The 16811-nt window shown below is 45.8% G+C and overlaps 1 protein-coding gene across 1 annotated transcript in view; it reads right to left on the bottom strand.

Moving 5' to 3' along the window:
• LOC149443955 (ATP-dependent RNA helicase DDX25-like) overlaps nt 1-14226 on the bottom strand; it is a 37225-nt gene extending 22999 nt beyond the window's left edge. Inside the window, exons 1-3 of the mRNA XM_089655113.1 lie at nt 14112-14226; nt 9166-9208; nt 6599-6634 (exon numbers count right to left, since the gene is read on the bottom strand). Coding sequence (XP_089511239.1) covers nt 6599-6634; nt 9166-9208; nt 14112-14225 — 193 coding nt within the window. The 5' untranslated portion in view covers nt 14226. The remainder of the gene's footprint in view (nt 1-6598; nt 6635-9165; nt 9209-14111) is intronic.
• Between the last annotated feature and the right edge of the window lie 2585 nt (nt 14227-16811).

A 16811-nucleotide genomic window follows, 5' to 3' on the forward strand; every position in this document is an offset into this window, starting at 1 on the left:
TTTTGCATTGAAGTCTGTAGGGATGGATGCAAGTTGCCTCGAAACTTCTTTTATACAAAAAACAGTAGCCATTATCGGCACCTCCACCCCCCATCGTCAAAATGCGGATAACACCATTTGCAGCCGACACGTTTTGGCAGCCGATATATCAGTGCATCCCTACCATGTACGTGATCTGGGGCTTTCAGGTAGGGGGCTCACAGCCAATGATTTATGGCCAGGACCCACTGATCAGCTGAGAGAATGACAGAAGAGAGCCCTGTGTTGGTAAACACAGGGTTCTCTACAGACAGCAGCTATGTGCAGGGAGTAAAAACAGACACATTGCTTAGCAAAAAATCACACAGAAAACATTGCTAGGCACAGAGTTAACCCTTCAATTGCCCCTAAATGTTAACCCCTTTCCAGCCAGCGTCATTAGTAAAATTACAGTATATTATTAGCCCTGATCACTGTATTAGTGCCACAGGTGATGTCAGTGTCTGTTCCCACACAGTATCAGTTAGTGTCAGATTGCCCAAGGCACTATAAGTTACTGTTAACCATTGCTAGTATAACTTTTTTTTTTTTTCACTATATATATATATATATATATATATATATATATATATATATATATATATATATATATATATATATATATATATATACACACACACACACACACACATACATACATACACATACATACACACATATATATATACACATACACACACACACATATATACACATACAATATATATATATACACACACACACACACACACACACTTGTTTGTAGGTGCTATAACTTTCACACAAACCAATCAAAATTTTTTTATTTTTACCAAAGACATGTAGCAGAATACATACAGGCCTAAATTTATTAAAAAAAATTGTTTTTTTTAATATTGGATAGGTTTTATAGCAAAAAATGTTTTTAATTTTTCTAAAATTTATCAAAAATTAAAAACCCAGTGGTAATCAAAAGACCACCAACAGAAAGCAATGTGTGAGCTTACATAAAGCCTTAAGTAGAAGTAAAATCCTATGAGGCTTAGATCTTAAAATCAAAAGCACACAAACATATTTTCCCACATGGGTTAAAAACTGGGGTGTTAGGCAGAAGAGAAGAAACAAGACCTATACATAGAAATGTGTAACTTCACACTCTAAATTTAACCCCATAGGAATAAGAGTTTGGAGCTGAAAGATTCCGTAAACCTCTCTCCTGCAGCAACCCAAATGTATCACCACCTTTTTTGGAAGCTTGCACTCCAAGCGCTGTAATATCACCCCCATGGCAGTCCGTGTCCCGCCACATTTATGAAATGTTTTCTTTAGGTCATAGAGGTGATCATGTATGCGATCCCTCAACCTCTTAGGTGTCCTGCCTACATATAAGGCAAAACAAATGTTAGAGGTGATCATTTTAAATTGCAATACTTATTTTGTAATTTACGTGAAAGACTTTATAGCAGAAATCCTGTTTCTAAATCTTATACTGTCACCTCCTCAAAATCTGAGGACAGCATCTACTTGCTCCACAATGGAAATTTCCTTTGACATTTAGTCAGGTAGTGAACTTAAAGTGGTAGTAAAGTCCACTTTTATTTCTTCCTTTTAGGGGCCACCAGGCAGGTTAGGCCATAACATGCTAGTATGCACAGCATATTAGCACATTATGACAGATGAACCTGTCAAGCCAGCCCTCCAGCGCTGTGATCGTTCTGACAGGATCCAGGCGCTTCCATCTTTGACTGGTCTTCCTTCTGGACTTTGTGCCTTCAGATGCTTCAATGACTAGGAAGCAGTGATATCACTCCTACACAGTCGCACGGGTCACATCGCACTGGCACAAATCGGGACTGTAAGTGTTTACTGAGCTGTAAATGTGAGCCTCAGTGTACATGACAGCTGACAGTCTGGAGGAAGCATTTACAACACACAAAAAAAAAAAATAGACCAACAGGGTCTTGTGATGGACTTCCTGGCACCCCACCTGGATGCCTCCATCAGAGAACTGCTTCTTCGCTGCTGGAAAACAGAAACAAGGTATTATAGCTGAGAACTAGACGACACTAGCTTAGGTGCAAACAGGAACTACTTTATAGGTTTTTATACACGTCAGAAATAGGGGCAGTCCCCACATGAACAAAACAAATATTACACATTGGGTTAAACATCCCACAACGATTAGGTAATAAGGTAAAGTGGCCACAAGACTAATCCCATCATGTATGAACCTCCAGGAGGATTAGCCAACAGACAAAATAGGAGACTCAATTAACAATGGGAGAAAGACACTAACACAGTCTGCTGTTTTTGCAGACATCGGGGCCTCCTCAGTTTTATTTTGAGATTGAGCCACTACTGCCTCTTAACAAATACTCTGGGGTTTAACCCTTATGTATTTGGCTACCATGTGCTACCAATGTGTTCTATACTGTATCTTTGCATGTGCCTGTTCTTATGTACCCATTCAACAACTCACATGCACCTTAAATAAGATCCTACATTCCTGGCTAGTTTTGTTGGGCAGCGGCTAGCCAATGTACTATCAAGAAGACTCACATACTTGCGACAGTATCGCGCAAGCCATCCAAATCAGTGCTTCCAGCATAACAGCTGGGGGTCTTTACCATTCTGGGGCTCGGTCTGCTGGTGGGGAGAGGGGCCAACTTCCCCAACTCTCTGGAGCTGTACAGACATAGTACGTGCTAGACAGAGGCCAGCGGCGCTGTTACCAGAACTTCAGCTGGACTGCCCACATCCTCTACTTTGGCTGACTCTTGAGGAGGGAGGACGGATTCCTTCACTCCCAGGTCCTTGAAGTGCGCTGCGGAGATGAGCCGGTTGCTCCATCTCGTGGACTCCCGCTGTGGAGTGAGGGTGAAAGCGTTCGCTTCCAAGTCCCTACACTGCTGCTGGGGAAAAGGAAGCACCACCTGCACTCCCCGAATGTGGATCTGCCACTGCGGAGCGAAGACAAGCTCCACCTCTCCTGGGTCCTTGAACTGCCGCTGGGGAGATGAGTCGGCTGCTCCATCTCCCATACCCTCATTCAGCTGCTGGGACATTTCTCTGGTACTGTCTCCCAGGTGTACAGATCCTTGCTGGGTAGGGAAGTGTTTCCTCTGCTCCGAGTCATCGTACTGCTGCTGTGGAGAGAAGCCACCTGACCTGGCTCCCTAGAGCTCCAGAGGTGTTGCCGGTGCTGGGAAGAGGTTGGTATTGCTTTGCTCCAATGCCAGCTCTTCTGCTGGATGCTCACTAGGTTGTTCCCACTCAGCAGTAAAGTCTATTAAATACCCAGTTTCTGGAGCTGGTGGCAGGGGATAGAGGTTCACTATCAACTCTCCCTGAAGCCGTTGAAGGTGCTGGGCAGAGGTTGGCAACGCTCTGCCTTGATGGATGTCACTGCTTCTGCTGGATGTTGGGGTGGGAGAACAATTTCTTCTTTTCCCTGCTGCCCCAGAATTGCTGAAAATCTAGAGCACGGGCTGGCGGTACCTGGGCCCAGTACCAGCACTTCAGTGGGTAACTCAACCTATAACTTCTGTGAGTGCTGGGGCATACTGTTGGGCTTCGAACAGTCTTATAGGTTTGTTACGGCTCCCATTCTTGTAGGACTATAAAGCCCAAGCCACTAATCAATCCTAGCTCACAGGGCAGTTCCAACTCCCTAATATCTCAGATGTCCTCCCATCTCCACTCTGCTGCACTGCCAAACTGTGGTTCCTCCTGAAGCACCTCAAAATATCAATACTAGGCCACCAAAGTCATAGCCTTCTATGGGATTGCTGTTCTCTAGCCATGGACAAATTTGGGTGGCATACCACTGCATCACCCGTTACTCATCATCCACCATCATTTCCATCTGGACCAGCCTATCCAGCTCAGTCAGCCATTCCTCCGGAGGATGCTCTCTTAGGAATGATATACACAAGTTCAGCTGCAGCCAGTAACAATCCTTGGGCAAAGAGAGGACCTCTCCATAACAGTCTTCATCCACTTGGAGAGCATCCCACCAGAGCACCCAGTGGATTGCATCTCAATTCCAACATGTCCCAGGCAAAACCAGGCTATATGAACTGGACATATGTCTCTTGCATCCGCCACTGGAACTCAGGTTCCATGGTGACCGGCTCCTAGAACACTCCTCCAATATCATCCTACTCTGGGTCCTCGTGGTGGCTTGCAACTGTTCCGTAGGGAGGAAGCAGATCCCACTACTGCCATCAGTTTACTGTGACTACGTTCTTCTGTCAAAAATATTCAATCTGTCAGCTTTTTCTTTAAAGGAAAGTTTATTACCACTAACAGAATGGGAATCAAATTATATTGAATTTGTGCCAGTGTATTTGTATTCTATTTCTGCACTATATATTTTTTTTTTTATGGGTTTTTAATGCAAGTCACGTTGCTAGAGCAAAACCTCCCCCCCCAAAAAAAACCCACCACGAGCAGACTCTATAGACCACTCGGTCTTTTTCTGCCATCACTTTTCTATGTTTCTATATACACAGATTGACTGGAACTGAATAGGTTAATGGACTGATGTAGTATTGACAGCAGGAGGAAGGATTTCTGTGTACAGGCGTACCTCGGTTTACGAATTCAAAGCGTTCTCCCGGACGTTTCGTATTGCGAACAACTCGTAAACCAAAACGCGGTTTCCCATAGGAATGCATTGAAACCCAATTAATCCGTTTCAGAGGTCAGAAAAAAGTCTTATCTGTTCAAAACTCTTTATAAAGTGCACTTTAAAGGCACGGGGCCAGTACTATAAACCTCACAGGCGCAATGCATCCTGGGGAAACTTACTTGGTATTGCGAAAAAAAAAAAACAATTGTAAACTGAGGCATTATTTTCAATGGATTTTCATTCGTACACCGAAAATTACGTTAACTGAGGCGTTCGTAAACCGAGGGACACCTGTATAATGATTAAGATTAATGGTTGTATAATGGCTAAGATTAAGTGCCCGTTGGTGTGACACGTGTCAACACTTGCTCTTCACCTTGTGCTTTGTTGGTATGGGCTTTCTGAATTTTGGAAAAACACTTGTGGATCTTATGACGGTTGGTGTGCAGTCAACCCATTTGATGCATTCATTGCACATTATCCGGTTCTATGGAATAATGTGCCCCTTGATAAAATAGGATTGCCCTCTGGAGGTCAGTAGTGGCTAAGCAAATAAGTAGTAGAGGAAAAATCGTGACCTCTATTTCTACATGTCTTCATCTAATTAACAGTGGTGTTAAAACCTACAACCAACAATGTCATATATTGCAGCTTACCAATGTGTTGGCTGCATTAGTTCTCTTTTTTAGGCTTTCCTCCCCCCCTCTGTTTTTACCTGGTGACCTGGCCAGTAGCACACCTCCTGTATGAAGAGTACCCCACTCTGGATGAACGAGCACAGGGGGGCATAGCAGACAGCAGCATTGTCAGTCTGGGGGGAGGGGAGTGTTCAATGCATTAGCAGATTTAAATACACTAATAAATTAAAGTCAAACTCAAGCTCACACTTTTTGGGATAAATTATTTATATAAATAAAAGCTGATCATTGTAAGCCCCGGTCAGTGGTAAATGGTTGGCCTCGACCCTCTAAACTGCAACACTTGCAGGACAGCTTGTTCTGTTAAAAAAACGGACGTACTGGCTAGATCACCAGATGTCATCACAGAGGACAAAGGGGAACTCTACATCTGGAGGAAAAGAAATTTAATCTCCAAATACGAAAAGGTTTCTTCACAGTAAAAGCTGTGAAAATGTGGAATAGACTCCCTCAAGAGTTGGTTCTGGCCAGCTCAGTGGTCTGTATTATTTCCTAGATACACAGAATATAACTGGATATAACATTTATAGGTAAAGTTGATCCAGGGAATATCCGATTGCCTCTCGGGGGATCAGGAAGGAATTTTTTCCCCTGCAGGAGCAAACTGGATCATGCTGTGCTGGGTTTTTTGCCTTCCTCTGGATCAACTGTGGATGTAGGATTATAAATTTTGTTTTTTTTTTAATAGTTGAACTGAATGGACTTTTGTCTTTTTTCAGCCAGACTAACTATGTAAACAGAAGAAAGAAGGACTGAAAAAAACAAAAACAAAAAAAAACAGAAAAAAAAAAAACACACGAATGCAGCCATCACATTTAAATTGGTAAACTGAATATCATAAAATTTTGCTCTTGGGTTTAATACCGCTTTACCATTACCCTGTAATAAAAGCTACAGAATGAAGAATCCAGCAGCAGAGGAAAAATGAAACTCGAATCTCCAACGGCCCATCGGTTCCAAAACTGCAGTCTCCACCAGTATCTCTAGTAAATAGACACTTTTGGAAGTGCCAGGATACCTGTGACCCCAGGTGCACACTGTGGTTTTATTCTGTGACTCCTTCACTGAACACTGCAGTAATGTAAGGGTTAAAGGATGGAATTAACACTGGAGAGGTGAGTAGCAGAGCTCTTCTATTGCTGGTTCCTGTTTAGGATCTTCTGATAGATTAAAAAGCATTGCTTTAACTTGCAATTATAATGGTTTTGACAACGGACAACACCCACTCCAAATTTAAAAAAAAACAAAACAAAAAAAAAACACAACTTACCGGAGTCTTCATACTCTTTATCATGGTATGATTTACCTAAACAGAGTGACACATTAAGTTGGAAAATGATGCTCCCAGACAAAGAAAAAAAAAATCCTATAGACAGTTGCCAACATCTTGGACACACAGTCACTGCCAATATGTACTGCCAACATACCCAGGGCTTAAAGCCTAACTCCAGGAATTACAAATGAAAAAAATAAAAAAGGGTCCCACCAGTTTATCCCATACCACATACTAGCACATTATGACAGACTTGCCTGCACACAGAGCCCTCCAGTACTTCCATCTTCATCAGGTCTTCCTTCCAGGTTCACGGCCTCAATGACGTCACTCCTGCATGCGGATGTCATCGTGACCCCTGCCACTCAAACAGCCGGAGGCGAGTAACCTGGAAGGAAGACCAGGTGAAGATGGAAGTGCCAGGGGGATCAGTCACAGCATCATGCTGTGTGCCCTTAAGCAGAGGGTCACTGCACATGCACAGGTGATGTCATCGTCTACTACCGATTGAATATATCCTAAACATGAACCATTTAGGAGATACTCACTTGTACCTACAGGTAAGTCTGATTGTAAACTTACCTGTAGGTACAAATTACTATAGAGGACTTTACTACCACATTAAAGTACCTTTTATTAAAATATAATTGCACATTTTGTTTTTCAGGTAAGAAAATGTGCATTTATTATTTTTGTCTGCAGGAGCCTGTAAAGCATTGCACCAGCGACCAGAAGATCAATGGTGCCATGCAGGTCTCCTGCAGATCTGTCAGAATATCTGCTTGCTCGTACAGGATTTGCAGCTGTGCATGGTAGCCAATCAGCTTCTAACTTAAGCTTGATCAATTAAAAGATAAGTTCATCTTTCCTAACATGTCAAATGTTACATCCATATTCCGGGTGTAACATGCAACATGCTAGTGCTGCACCTGCACCTGCAACCCCCCAATCCCGCTGTGACAGCAGACTCCCCATGTCTGCTGCCACAATTAAAAAAAAAACAAAAACAAAAAAGGGACGTGCCACCAGCTTTTGCATGCTGCGGGTTTTAGTAAATAACCCCCATGGCTTGATGAGTTTGGTGTGGAGGAACTTGAGAGGCCTACACAAAGCCCTGACCTCAACCCTACAGAACACCTACTGTGATGAATTAGAATGCTGATTGCTCTCCAGGTCTTCTCATCTAACATCAGTACCTGACCTCACAAATGCATTTTTCCTAAAGGTCTAAAAATACAGACAGATGCGCCTTACAAAATCTTGTGGAAAGAGGAGTGGAGGATGTAAAAGCTGAAAAGTGGGGGTCAACCACATATTAATGACCATGGTTTTGGAATGGGATGTCCAAAAATCTTATATAGCTCCTGAAGAACCACAAGGTCACATTGTACTGCGGACTGGCAGCCCGTACAGGCATAGTGAGGTACCTGTACAACGCTGGCCTCTTCCAAGTACCAGTACACACACGCGCACCCCCCCTTGCCCACTCCCACTGTGACTAGATACAGTGAGATTTTGGCAGCATCTGATCCAATCACAGCCCAGAGCCCTGTGTTGACAATCAACACAGGGCTCTGTACAGAGGGAACAATCTCTTGGTTTCTTCTCCCTGCAAATCAGGAAGAAGGAACAAAAAGATTTTTTTTAGTGAAGAGCAGCACATAATACACACATTAACACTTGTTAGGCAAATGCTTAACTCCTTAATTACCGAGATGTTAACCCCTTCCCAGTTAGTGTCATTAGTACAGTGACAGTGTATAGTATCACTGAGGATGTCGGTGTAGTCAGTTCCCATCCAGTGTCAGATTGCCAGATACACTATCACAGTCCCACTATAGGTTGCTGATCACCACCATTAGTGCAATATATACACACACATAAACAGGCACAGTGGCGAAATGGTTAGCACTTCCACCTGGCAGTACTAGGGTCACTGGTTAGAATCCCAACCCCGGCACCACCTGCCTGGAGTTTGCAAGTTCTCCCTGTGCCTGCGTGGGTTTCCTCCGGGTACTCCAGTTTCCTCCCAAACTCCAAAGACATGCTGGTAGGTGAATTGGCTCCTGTCTAAATTGGCCCTAGTATGTATGAAAGTGAACACACACAATCACATGAACCAATTAATATGCAGTTATAGGAATTTTTTATTTACCATAGACATGTAGCAGAATACATTTTGGTCTAAATTTATGAAGAAATATGATTATTTTTTTTTTTAATTTGGATGTTTTAGAACAAAGAAAAAATATATATTTAATATTTTGTCTTTTTTGGTTTATATAATAAAAAACCCAGTGGTGATCAAATACCATCAAAAGAAAGCTCTATTTCTGTGAAAAAATGATATATATTTCGTTTGTGTACATTGTTGCATGACCGAGCAATTGCCAGTTAAAAGTAGTGCAGTGCCGAATAACAAACAATGGCCTGGTCATGAAGGGTAAAACCTTTGGGAGCTGGAGTGGATAGGTGTGATATTCAGGTGTCCACAAACTATTGGCCATATAGCATGTGTATCGCATACTTCTACTGAAATTGTTCCACCGCTATTCCGCACTCACCACTGTCCACAGCCGTTTTCTTAGAAGCAGTGAAACCAATAATCTGTAAAATTAAACAAAAATCTTTACAGAAATTACAATAGACCTGTATACAGAAATTACAATAGACATATATAAAACATACTAAGGATGAAGATTAGGCAATTTGTAGGCACTGCTGAATTCTCTCCTCTACCCCTCTGTTCCTGAAGAGTACAACTGCAAGCTTTTGCCTTTGTTGGTTTGGATGGTTTAAGCCGTGTTTTTTGCGCTACACACACACACATAGGGCAGCCCATTCATTTCAATGGGCTGCCCTGAGCGCAAAACAGAAAAGCTCACGTACCTATTGGAGGCCGAGCTTCACGTGTTTTCATGCATGCAAAAGAGCACGTCTGCTTGTTGCATTTGGTGTGCCTTTAACAACAAATGAAAAAGCGAGTGGAACATGTTTTCCACACGTTCACAAAACACTGGGGTGTAAATGCAGTCTAAAGGCTCTTTCAGACAGGTGGTACTGCTTAATGCCAAGTCAAGTCCGGGGCCACACAGCAGAAGGCAGGCAATGGGTCAAGTCCGGGGCCACACAGCAGAAGGCAGGCAATGGGTCAAGTCCGGGGCCACACAGCAGAAGGCAGGCAATGGGTCAAGTCCGGGGACACACAGCAGAAGGCAGGCAATGGGTCAAGTCCGGGGACACACAGCAGAAGGCAGGCAATGGGTCAAGTCCGGGGACACACAGCAGAAGGCAGGCAATGGGTTAAGTCTGGGGACACACAGCAGAAGGCAGGCAATGGGTCAAGTCCGGGGGCACACAGCAGAAGGCAGGCAATGGGTTAAGTCCGGGGACACACAGCAGAAGGCAGGCAATGGGTTAAGTCTGGGGACACACAGCAGAAGGCAGGCAATGGGTCAAGTCCGGGGGCACACAGCAGAAGGCAGGCAATGGGTCAAGTCCGGGGGCACACAGCAGAAGGCAGGCAATGGGTCAAGTCCGGGGGCACACAGCAGAAGGCAGGCAATGGGTCAAGTCCGGGGGCACACAGCAGAAGGCAGGCAATGGGTCAAGTCCAGGGGCACACAGCAGAAGGCAGGCAATGGGTTAAGTCCGGGGGCACACAGCAGAAGGCAGGCAATGGGTCAAGTCTGGGGACACACAGCAGAAGGCAGGCAATGGGTTAAGTCCGGGGACACACAGCAGAAGGCAGGCAATGGGTTAAGTCTGGGGACACACAGCAGAAGGCAGGCAATGGGTTAAGTCTGGGGACACACAGCAGAAGGCAGGCAATGGGTTAAGTCCGGGGACACACAGCAGAAGGCAGGCAATGGGTTAAGTCTGGGGGCACACAGCAGAAGGCAGGCAATGGGTCAAGTCCGGGGGCACACAGCAGAAGGCAGGCAATGGGTTAAGTCCGGGGGCACACAGCAGAAGGCAGGCAATGGGTCAAGTCCGGGGGCACACAGCAGAAGGCAGGCAATGGGTTAAGTCCGGGGGCACACAGTAGAAGGCAGGCAATGGGTCAAGTCCGGGGGCACACAGCAGAAGGCAGGCAATGGGTAAAGTCTGGCTTGGCTGTAGGGTCTCACAGCACACTAGGTTGCGAGCAGGGTAAGAAAAACACTGCCCGGGTCCTGCTCTGGTCTTCTCTTCGGAGCAGGACACTCCCAGGTTGACAGACAACAAGCCCCGCCCCCTCACTCCAGCGGGTGCAGAGCGCGGGAACATTAAGGCCGCGCTGTGCCTGCTGAGACAAGGGGAGAGGGTGTGTGGTGACATCCAGGTGGCCTGCATGTGTGGAATCACAAGGCAGCTCCCTGGCGCCCAGCACACCACTTTATGTGGGCTACGTGCGGGCGCAGGGTATGTAATGGGGAAGGGTGGGTGCAGGGATCTGGGAGGGGTACCGTGACAGCCCCTCCCCCTTTAATTTTACAAGTGCCTACAAGGGGACCTTGGCAGATCTCCTTGGAGGCACTTGTGGGGGGTAAGCTCACCTACTGAGGGTCCTGCTGCCGGGATAGCCAGTCCGCATTTTGGTGTTGGCATCCCCATAGATACTGGATGGGGAAGTTGGAGGGCGAGCGCCATTTCAGTTATCCCCGGACACCCTATTCAGCCACGTGAGCGGGTTGTGATCGGTGAGGATGGTGAATTCTCAGTCACACAGATAGGGTCATATGACGTCCTCGCATTCTAACCGCGCATGCGCGGCTCCAGGAGCACAGCGATCGGTGGTGCACTGTGTCCCTCGGACACAGCGGATCCCCAATCAACAGAAAGAGCCGAAGATGTCGGTTCGGTCATGTGATCAGCTGTGTCTAATCGCATGTAAATAGGGAAATGTCGGTTATCGGCATTTCTCTTCTCACGAGCTGTCACGCTGACAGAGAAGAGGAGAGGAGAGCCGGTAATCGGCATCCCTCAGAGGGGACATGTGCACTGATGATCTGTGTAGCCCCAGCAGTGCCACCTGTCAGTGTCCATCAGTGCCAGCTGTCAGTGCTCATCAGTGCCACATCAGTGCACATCAATGCCACATATCAGTGCCCATCTGAGCTGCCTTTCAGTGTCACCCAGTGCCACCTATCAGTGCCAGTCAGTTCCACCTGTCAGTGCCATATATGATTGCTGCCTTTCAGTGCCCATCAGTGCCACCTACCAGTGCCTCCTCATCAGTGCCACCTATCAGTGCAGCCTATCAGTGCCCATCACTGTAGCCTCATTAGCACACATCAGTGAAGGAGAAAAATCACTTATTTACAAAATTTTATAACAAAAACAAAGAAAGAAAACGTTTTTTTTTTTCAAACTTTTCAGTGGTTTTTGGTTTAAGAAAAAATAAAAAACCCCGAGGTGATTAAATACCACCAAAATAAAGCTCTGTCACAAAAAATTGATAAAAATGTCATATGGGTACAGTGTTGCATGACCGCGCAATTGTCATTCAAAGTGCAACAGCGCTGAAAGCTGGAAATTGGCCTGGGCAGGAAGGGGGTCTAAGTGCCCTGTAGGCGAGGGGTTAATGGAAACATGTCTCTCCTGCAGAGGAGAGATGTGGGCTCTTATTGACCCCTTATCTCTCCATAAAGAGGACCTGTCACTAATTATTTCTATCACAAGGGATGCATGCATTTCTTGTGATAAGAATAAAAGTGATTAAATTTTTATTTAAAAGGAACAGGGCAAAAAAAAAAATAAAAATTAATTAAAAAAAAAAAAAAAAAAAAGTTTAAAGTGCCCCCCGTCCCCGCACGTAGTGGTGAACACATACGTAGGCCATGCCCACATATGTAACTTGTTCAAACCACACACGTGAGGTATCGCAACGAACGTCGGAGTAAGAGCAATAATTCCCGCACTAGACCTCCTCTGTAACTTTACACTGCTAACCTGTAGACATTTTTAAAGCATCACCCATGGAGATTTTTAAGTACCGCAGTTTCACACCATTCCATCAGCGTGCACAATTCTAAAGTGTGACATGTTGGGTATCTATTTACTCGCCGTAACATCCTCTAACATATTTTACAAAACAATTTGGGTATATGTTGTTTTTTTTTAATCAAAGTGTATTTTTTTTTACAAAAATATATATATTCATTTTTAAAAACTGCGCATTTCGGTTTTCGGCCAAGTGCATTTTGAATTTTCGGTACCAGAATTTTCATTTTGGTGCACCACTAGTTTTCATTCTTCTATGACTGTGCTATGAGGCTATATAACCCCTGACCCTTTGTCTGGACAGCCGTGATTGGTCCTGTGCTGATCAAATGCACTCTCCCAAGAAAAAAACCCCAAAAAACTCAAAAACTTTAGCAATACACACCAAACTGAGCACATGCAGTGACTCCTAGGTCTTTGTACTATCAGCAGATGGATTGGGGGCAGTAGAAGAGGAGGATCAGAGAAGACAGGATCAAACAGCCTTTTTATACCATGCGGAGGATTAACCCTTTAGGTTCCACAATGAGTATAACAAGCACGCTCTACTGCGTATACAGACTGATTGTACGGTTGGGGGGACTGTGGGCATGGATCCAAAGGGGGACTGATGTAAAGGGGGGGGGGGGGGACTGTGGGCATGGATCCAAAGGGGGGACTGTGGGCATGGAACTAAAGGGGGGACTGATGTAAAGGGGGGGGGATGTGGGCATGGATGCAAAGGGGGGACTGTGGGCATGGATGCAAAGGGGGGACTGATGTAAAGGGGGCTGAGGAACAACTCTGAATATCTCATTGTAACCCTCCCCAGCCCTTGGAATAATTGGTTGCCCCTAAGACCGGTCCCTGGTGCCAGAAAGGTTGGTGACCCCTGCTGTAGAGGCCTCCATCCGTGCAGTAGGCTGTGCTGGGTACGGGTTTAGTTCCTGAAACTACTCCTACATGGTTTGGGTGGACGGTGGGCCCTCCGCTATGTCTTCATTGCCATCTGTACCTCTGCTGGGGGTGGGTTGTCACCTCATCCCTTTAAACCCAAACACATCATTACACAGGTTCTGTGACTAAGATGATCATTAAACTCACCTAGTGCCTTGTGGGCATGAAATCCGCCTCAGACCCCGTGTAATTAATACGTTTGGTTTTAAAGGGATGAGGTGGCGAACCTAAGTGGGGGTGTGAGGGACCCTCTGGGGATGTCATGAAACGTTGTGTTGTCACCAGAACAGGAAGTTAGGTGGATCTTCCACTGGGGACACCATTGTCTTCACTGTGAAGAGATTTCCACTCCCTTCTACAGGACAGGAAGCACGTGGCCTTCTCCCTCATAGGGTCACCTGTCAGGCCTGTCTTTGATGTTCTATATTATAATTGCATTGGGAAGGGGGGGAACCTCCAAGTACAAGGATGTGTGCGGGTAGAGGGGTGTGCAGTACTGCGCCTGCGCTAGAAGTATGCTTGGGGGGGGGGGGGTGGCGGACTGATCACCCCCTAGGTCCCTATCAGTCAGTGCTGGGTGTACACTCACATTGTTGTTCTGCAGGTCGCTGGGCTCCTCGAACGGATTCCAGCTCCGCACAGAGGCCGCCAGAACGGCCTGGCCCCGTCCTCGTCCTCCGGATTTCCACACGCACTCCGCCATCTCCCGCTCTCTACGCCGCACACAACGTCAGCAACGCCGAGGCGGGGCCTTCCTATATAAAGACCCGCCCCCAAGTACGCCGGGGCTGAACGTCAGGGCGCTACGCAGCACGCTGGCGGGAAAGCGCGCGGTCCTCAGCGGTTCTCCTCAGAGGCTGTTGAGGAGCGTCATGTTCTCGGTGAGCTCAGAGCTATAAGCCGTCATGAATTTGTGAAGGGCCGTCCCGAAAATGAATGTCCTTCACGGGCAGACCGCGAGTTGTCACCCTGTATTGCCTGCACAGCTCCCCTCTGATTGGTGCTTCCTTCTAATGGAAGTAATCCCACTTCGGTAACTTTGCCCTCCAGGTACGCCTTTAATAGGACTTCCTTGCAGGTAGTAGAGATATTTACAGTAGAAGTGCCAGTGATGTCACACATGCTGCGCTATTGTTGGACGGCGTAATGTGTCCGAAAATCCCTTGAAGTACGGGAGTGACGATGTCACGGCCTGGCCAATCAGGTGGCTGCAACTCACCAACCGAAGGAGCGGGTGAAGATGGATGCCTCAGGGAGCTCTGCTGGAGGGCTTTGGTTTCAGGTCTTGTAACACCTTCACGCTGGGGTCAGGGGTTTCTGACACTGGGGGTTTAGGGTCATGCGATTGGCTGTCGCGGCCGTCACATGACCAGTACTGTCCCGATTGCAAATAGAGATTGGGACCTTTCCGTGGGAGGCTGACGTGCGTGCTCTCGGCATGTTTGTTTACAAATGGTGCGCAAATATGTGACTGCTCTGCGTCAAGGCCCAGACGTGCATATTTTAACTGCTTGCCCTATAGTAGAAGTACCGCTACAGGGTGGCAGGGCTGCGCAAGATCGCAGATCTATACGTGATTTGCATCTCCGGTCAGGTGGTGCGTGTGCCCCGCCCTGCTCGCACCTCGACTCTGCTTTCACGGCTAGAGATGTCAGTCACCAGGTACTGGCCAGCGGTTCCCAGCTCGGCGATCGTCGGGGAAAGCTGACAGGAGAGACCTGCATGTAAACAACACAGGTCTTTCTCCTTCCAGCAAGGACATGCTGCTTTGTATTTCTCTGCACAGCATGTCTCCCTAGTAAAGCACACAGTTAACCTTTTGATTGCCCCAGATGTTAACCCCTTCCTGCCCAGTGCCATTAGTACAGTGTCAGTGCTTTTTATTAGCGCTGATCATTGTATTCGTATCACTGGGGATGTCAATGGCAGTCAGTGCCCCCCCCCCCCCCCCCGTGTCTGAATGCCGCCACAGTCCCGCAAAAGTTACTGATCGCCGCCATTACTAGCATAATAAACATTCCATTATATATACCGCCATTTGTAAACGCTGTAACTTTCAACCAATTTTACATGTATTGGGATTTTGTTTTTGTAAGCAAAGACATGCAACTGAATGCATTTTGGCCTAAACTTATGAAGAAAAGTGATTCTTTTGGTTTTTTTTTTTTTTTATAGCATAAAAAATGCATAGCTGATCAAATACCACCAAAAGAAAGTGGAGGAAAAAAGGGACATACATTGCATGGACGCACAATGGTCAGGTAAAGTAATGCAAATAATGGCCTGGTCAGGAAGGGGGGCAAATCCTCTGGAGAGCGAGTGGTTAACCTGAGCTGGGACAAGGGGTGGGCAGAAGGGGCAGCTGCCCTGTGCGCAATGGTTTGCTGTAGGGGGGCCTTCCTTCTGTTAGCAGGACCAGGAGTAGTCTCTGTGATTTTGACAGGAGAGAGGCTGCTGTGCATTGGCTAAGGTTGCACCTCATGAAGGGGCGCAGTTTGGCATCTTTGCACTGGTTGCTGGATGACGTTTTCCTTGCGCTGCTCTTAACTTGCAGGGAGAAGATTTGTGTTCTAATTTTTTGGGGGGGCGATTTACTACCACTTTAACGTTTATTGCCGCTGGGGTGGCTGCACACTTAACCACTTGCCTGCCCAGGCTGACTTTCACCTTTTCAGCACTGTCGCACTTTAAATGACAGTTGCGCGGTCATGCAATACTGTACTCAAATTACATTTTTATCTTTTTTTTTTTTTCCCACACAGATTTCATTTGGTGGTATTTAATCACCACTGGGGTTTTATTTTTTGCGCTATAAATTAATAACGTTTTGAAAAACATGTATGTTTCAAATTAAGATCATTTGCAAATCTTTCTTCACAAATTTAGGACAAAATGTATTCTGTTACATGTCTTTGGTGAAAATAACCCAAATCAGTGTTTATTATTTAGTTGGTAGAAACTATGGAATAGATCTTAATTATTGATAAATCCTGATCTCGTTTCTTGAGGCCCAAAAATGCCACGACAGTACAAATACCTCCCCCAAATGACTGCTTTTTGGAAAGTAGACAGTCTGAAGTATTTAGTAAGAGACATGGCAAGTTTTTTTGAAGTTGTCATTTTTTTGTCATTTTGTGGAAAATTAAATGTTTCGCCTTTCCTTTTTTTTTTTTTTTTTTTTTTTTTTTTTTTATACTTTCACCAATGCAGTACAGCGTCCTCATCAAGGACACTAACTCGCAACAATATGGGGGAAAAAAAACAGAGAAATCATAATCTGTGACCAGAG

This window comes from Staurois parvus, unplaced genomic scaffold (assembly GCF_062004578.1).
Source record: "Staurois parvus isolate SC_StPar_1 unplaced genomic scaffold, SC_StPar_1.0 ptg000820l, whole genome shotgun sequence".
Lineage (NCBI taxonomy): Eukaryota > Metazoa > Chordata > Amphibia > Anura > Ranidae > Staurois > Staurois parvus.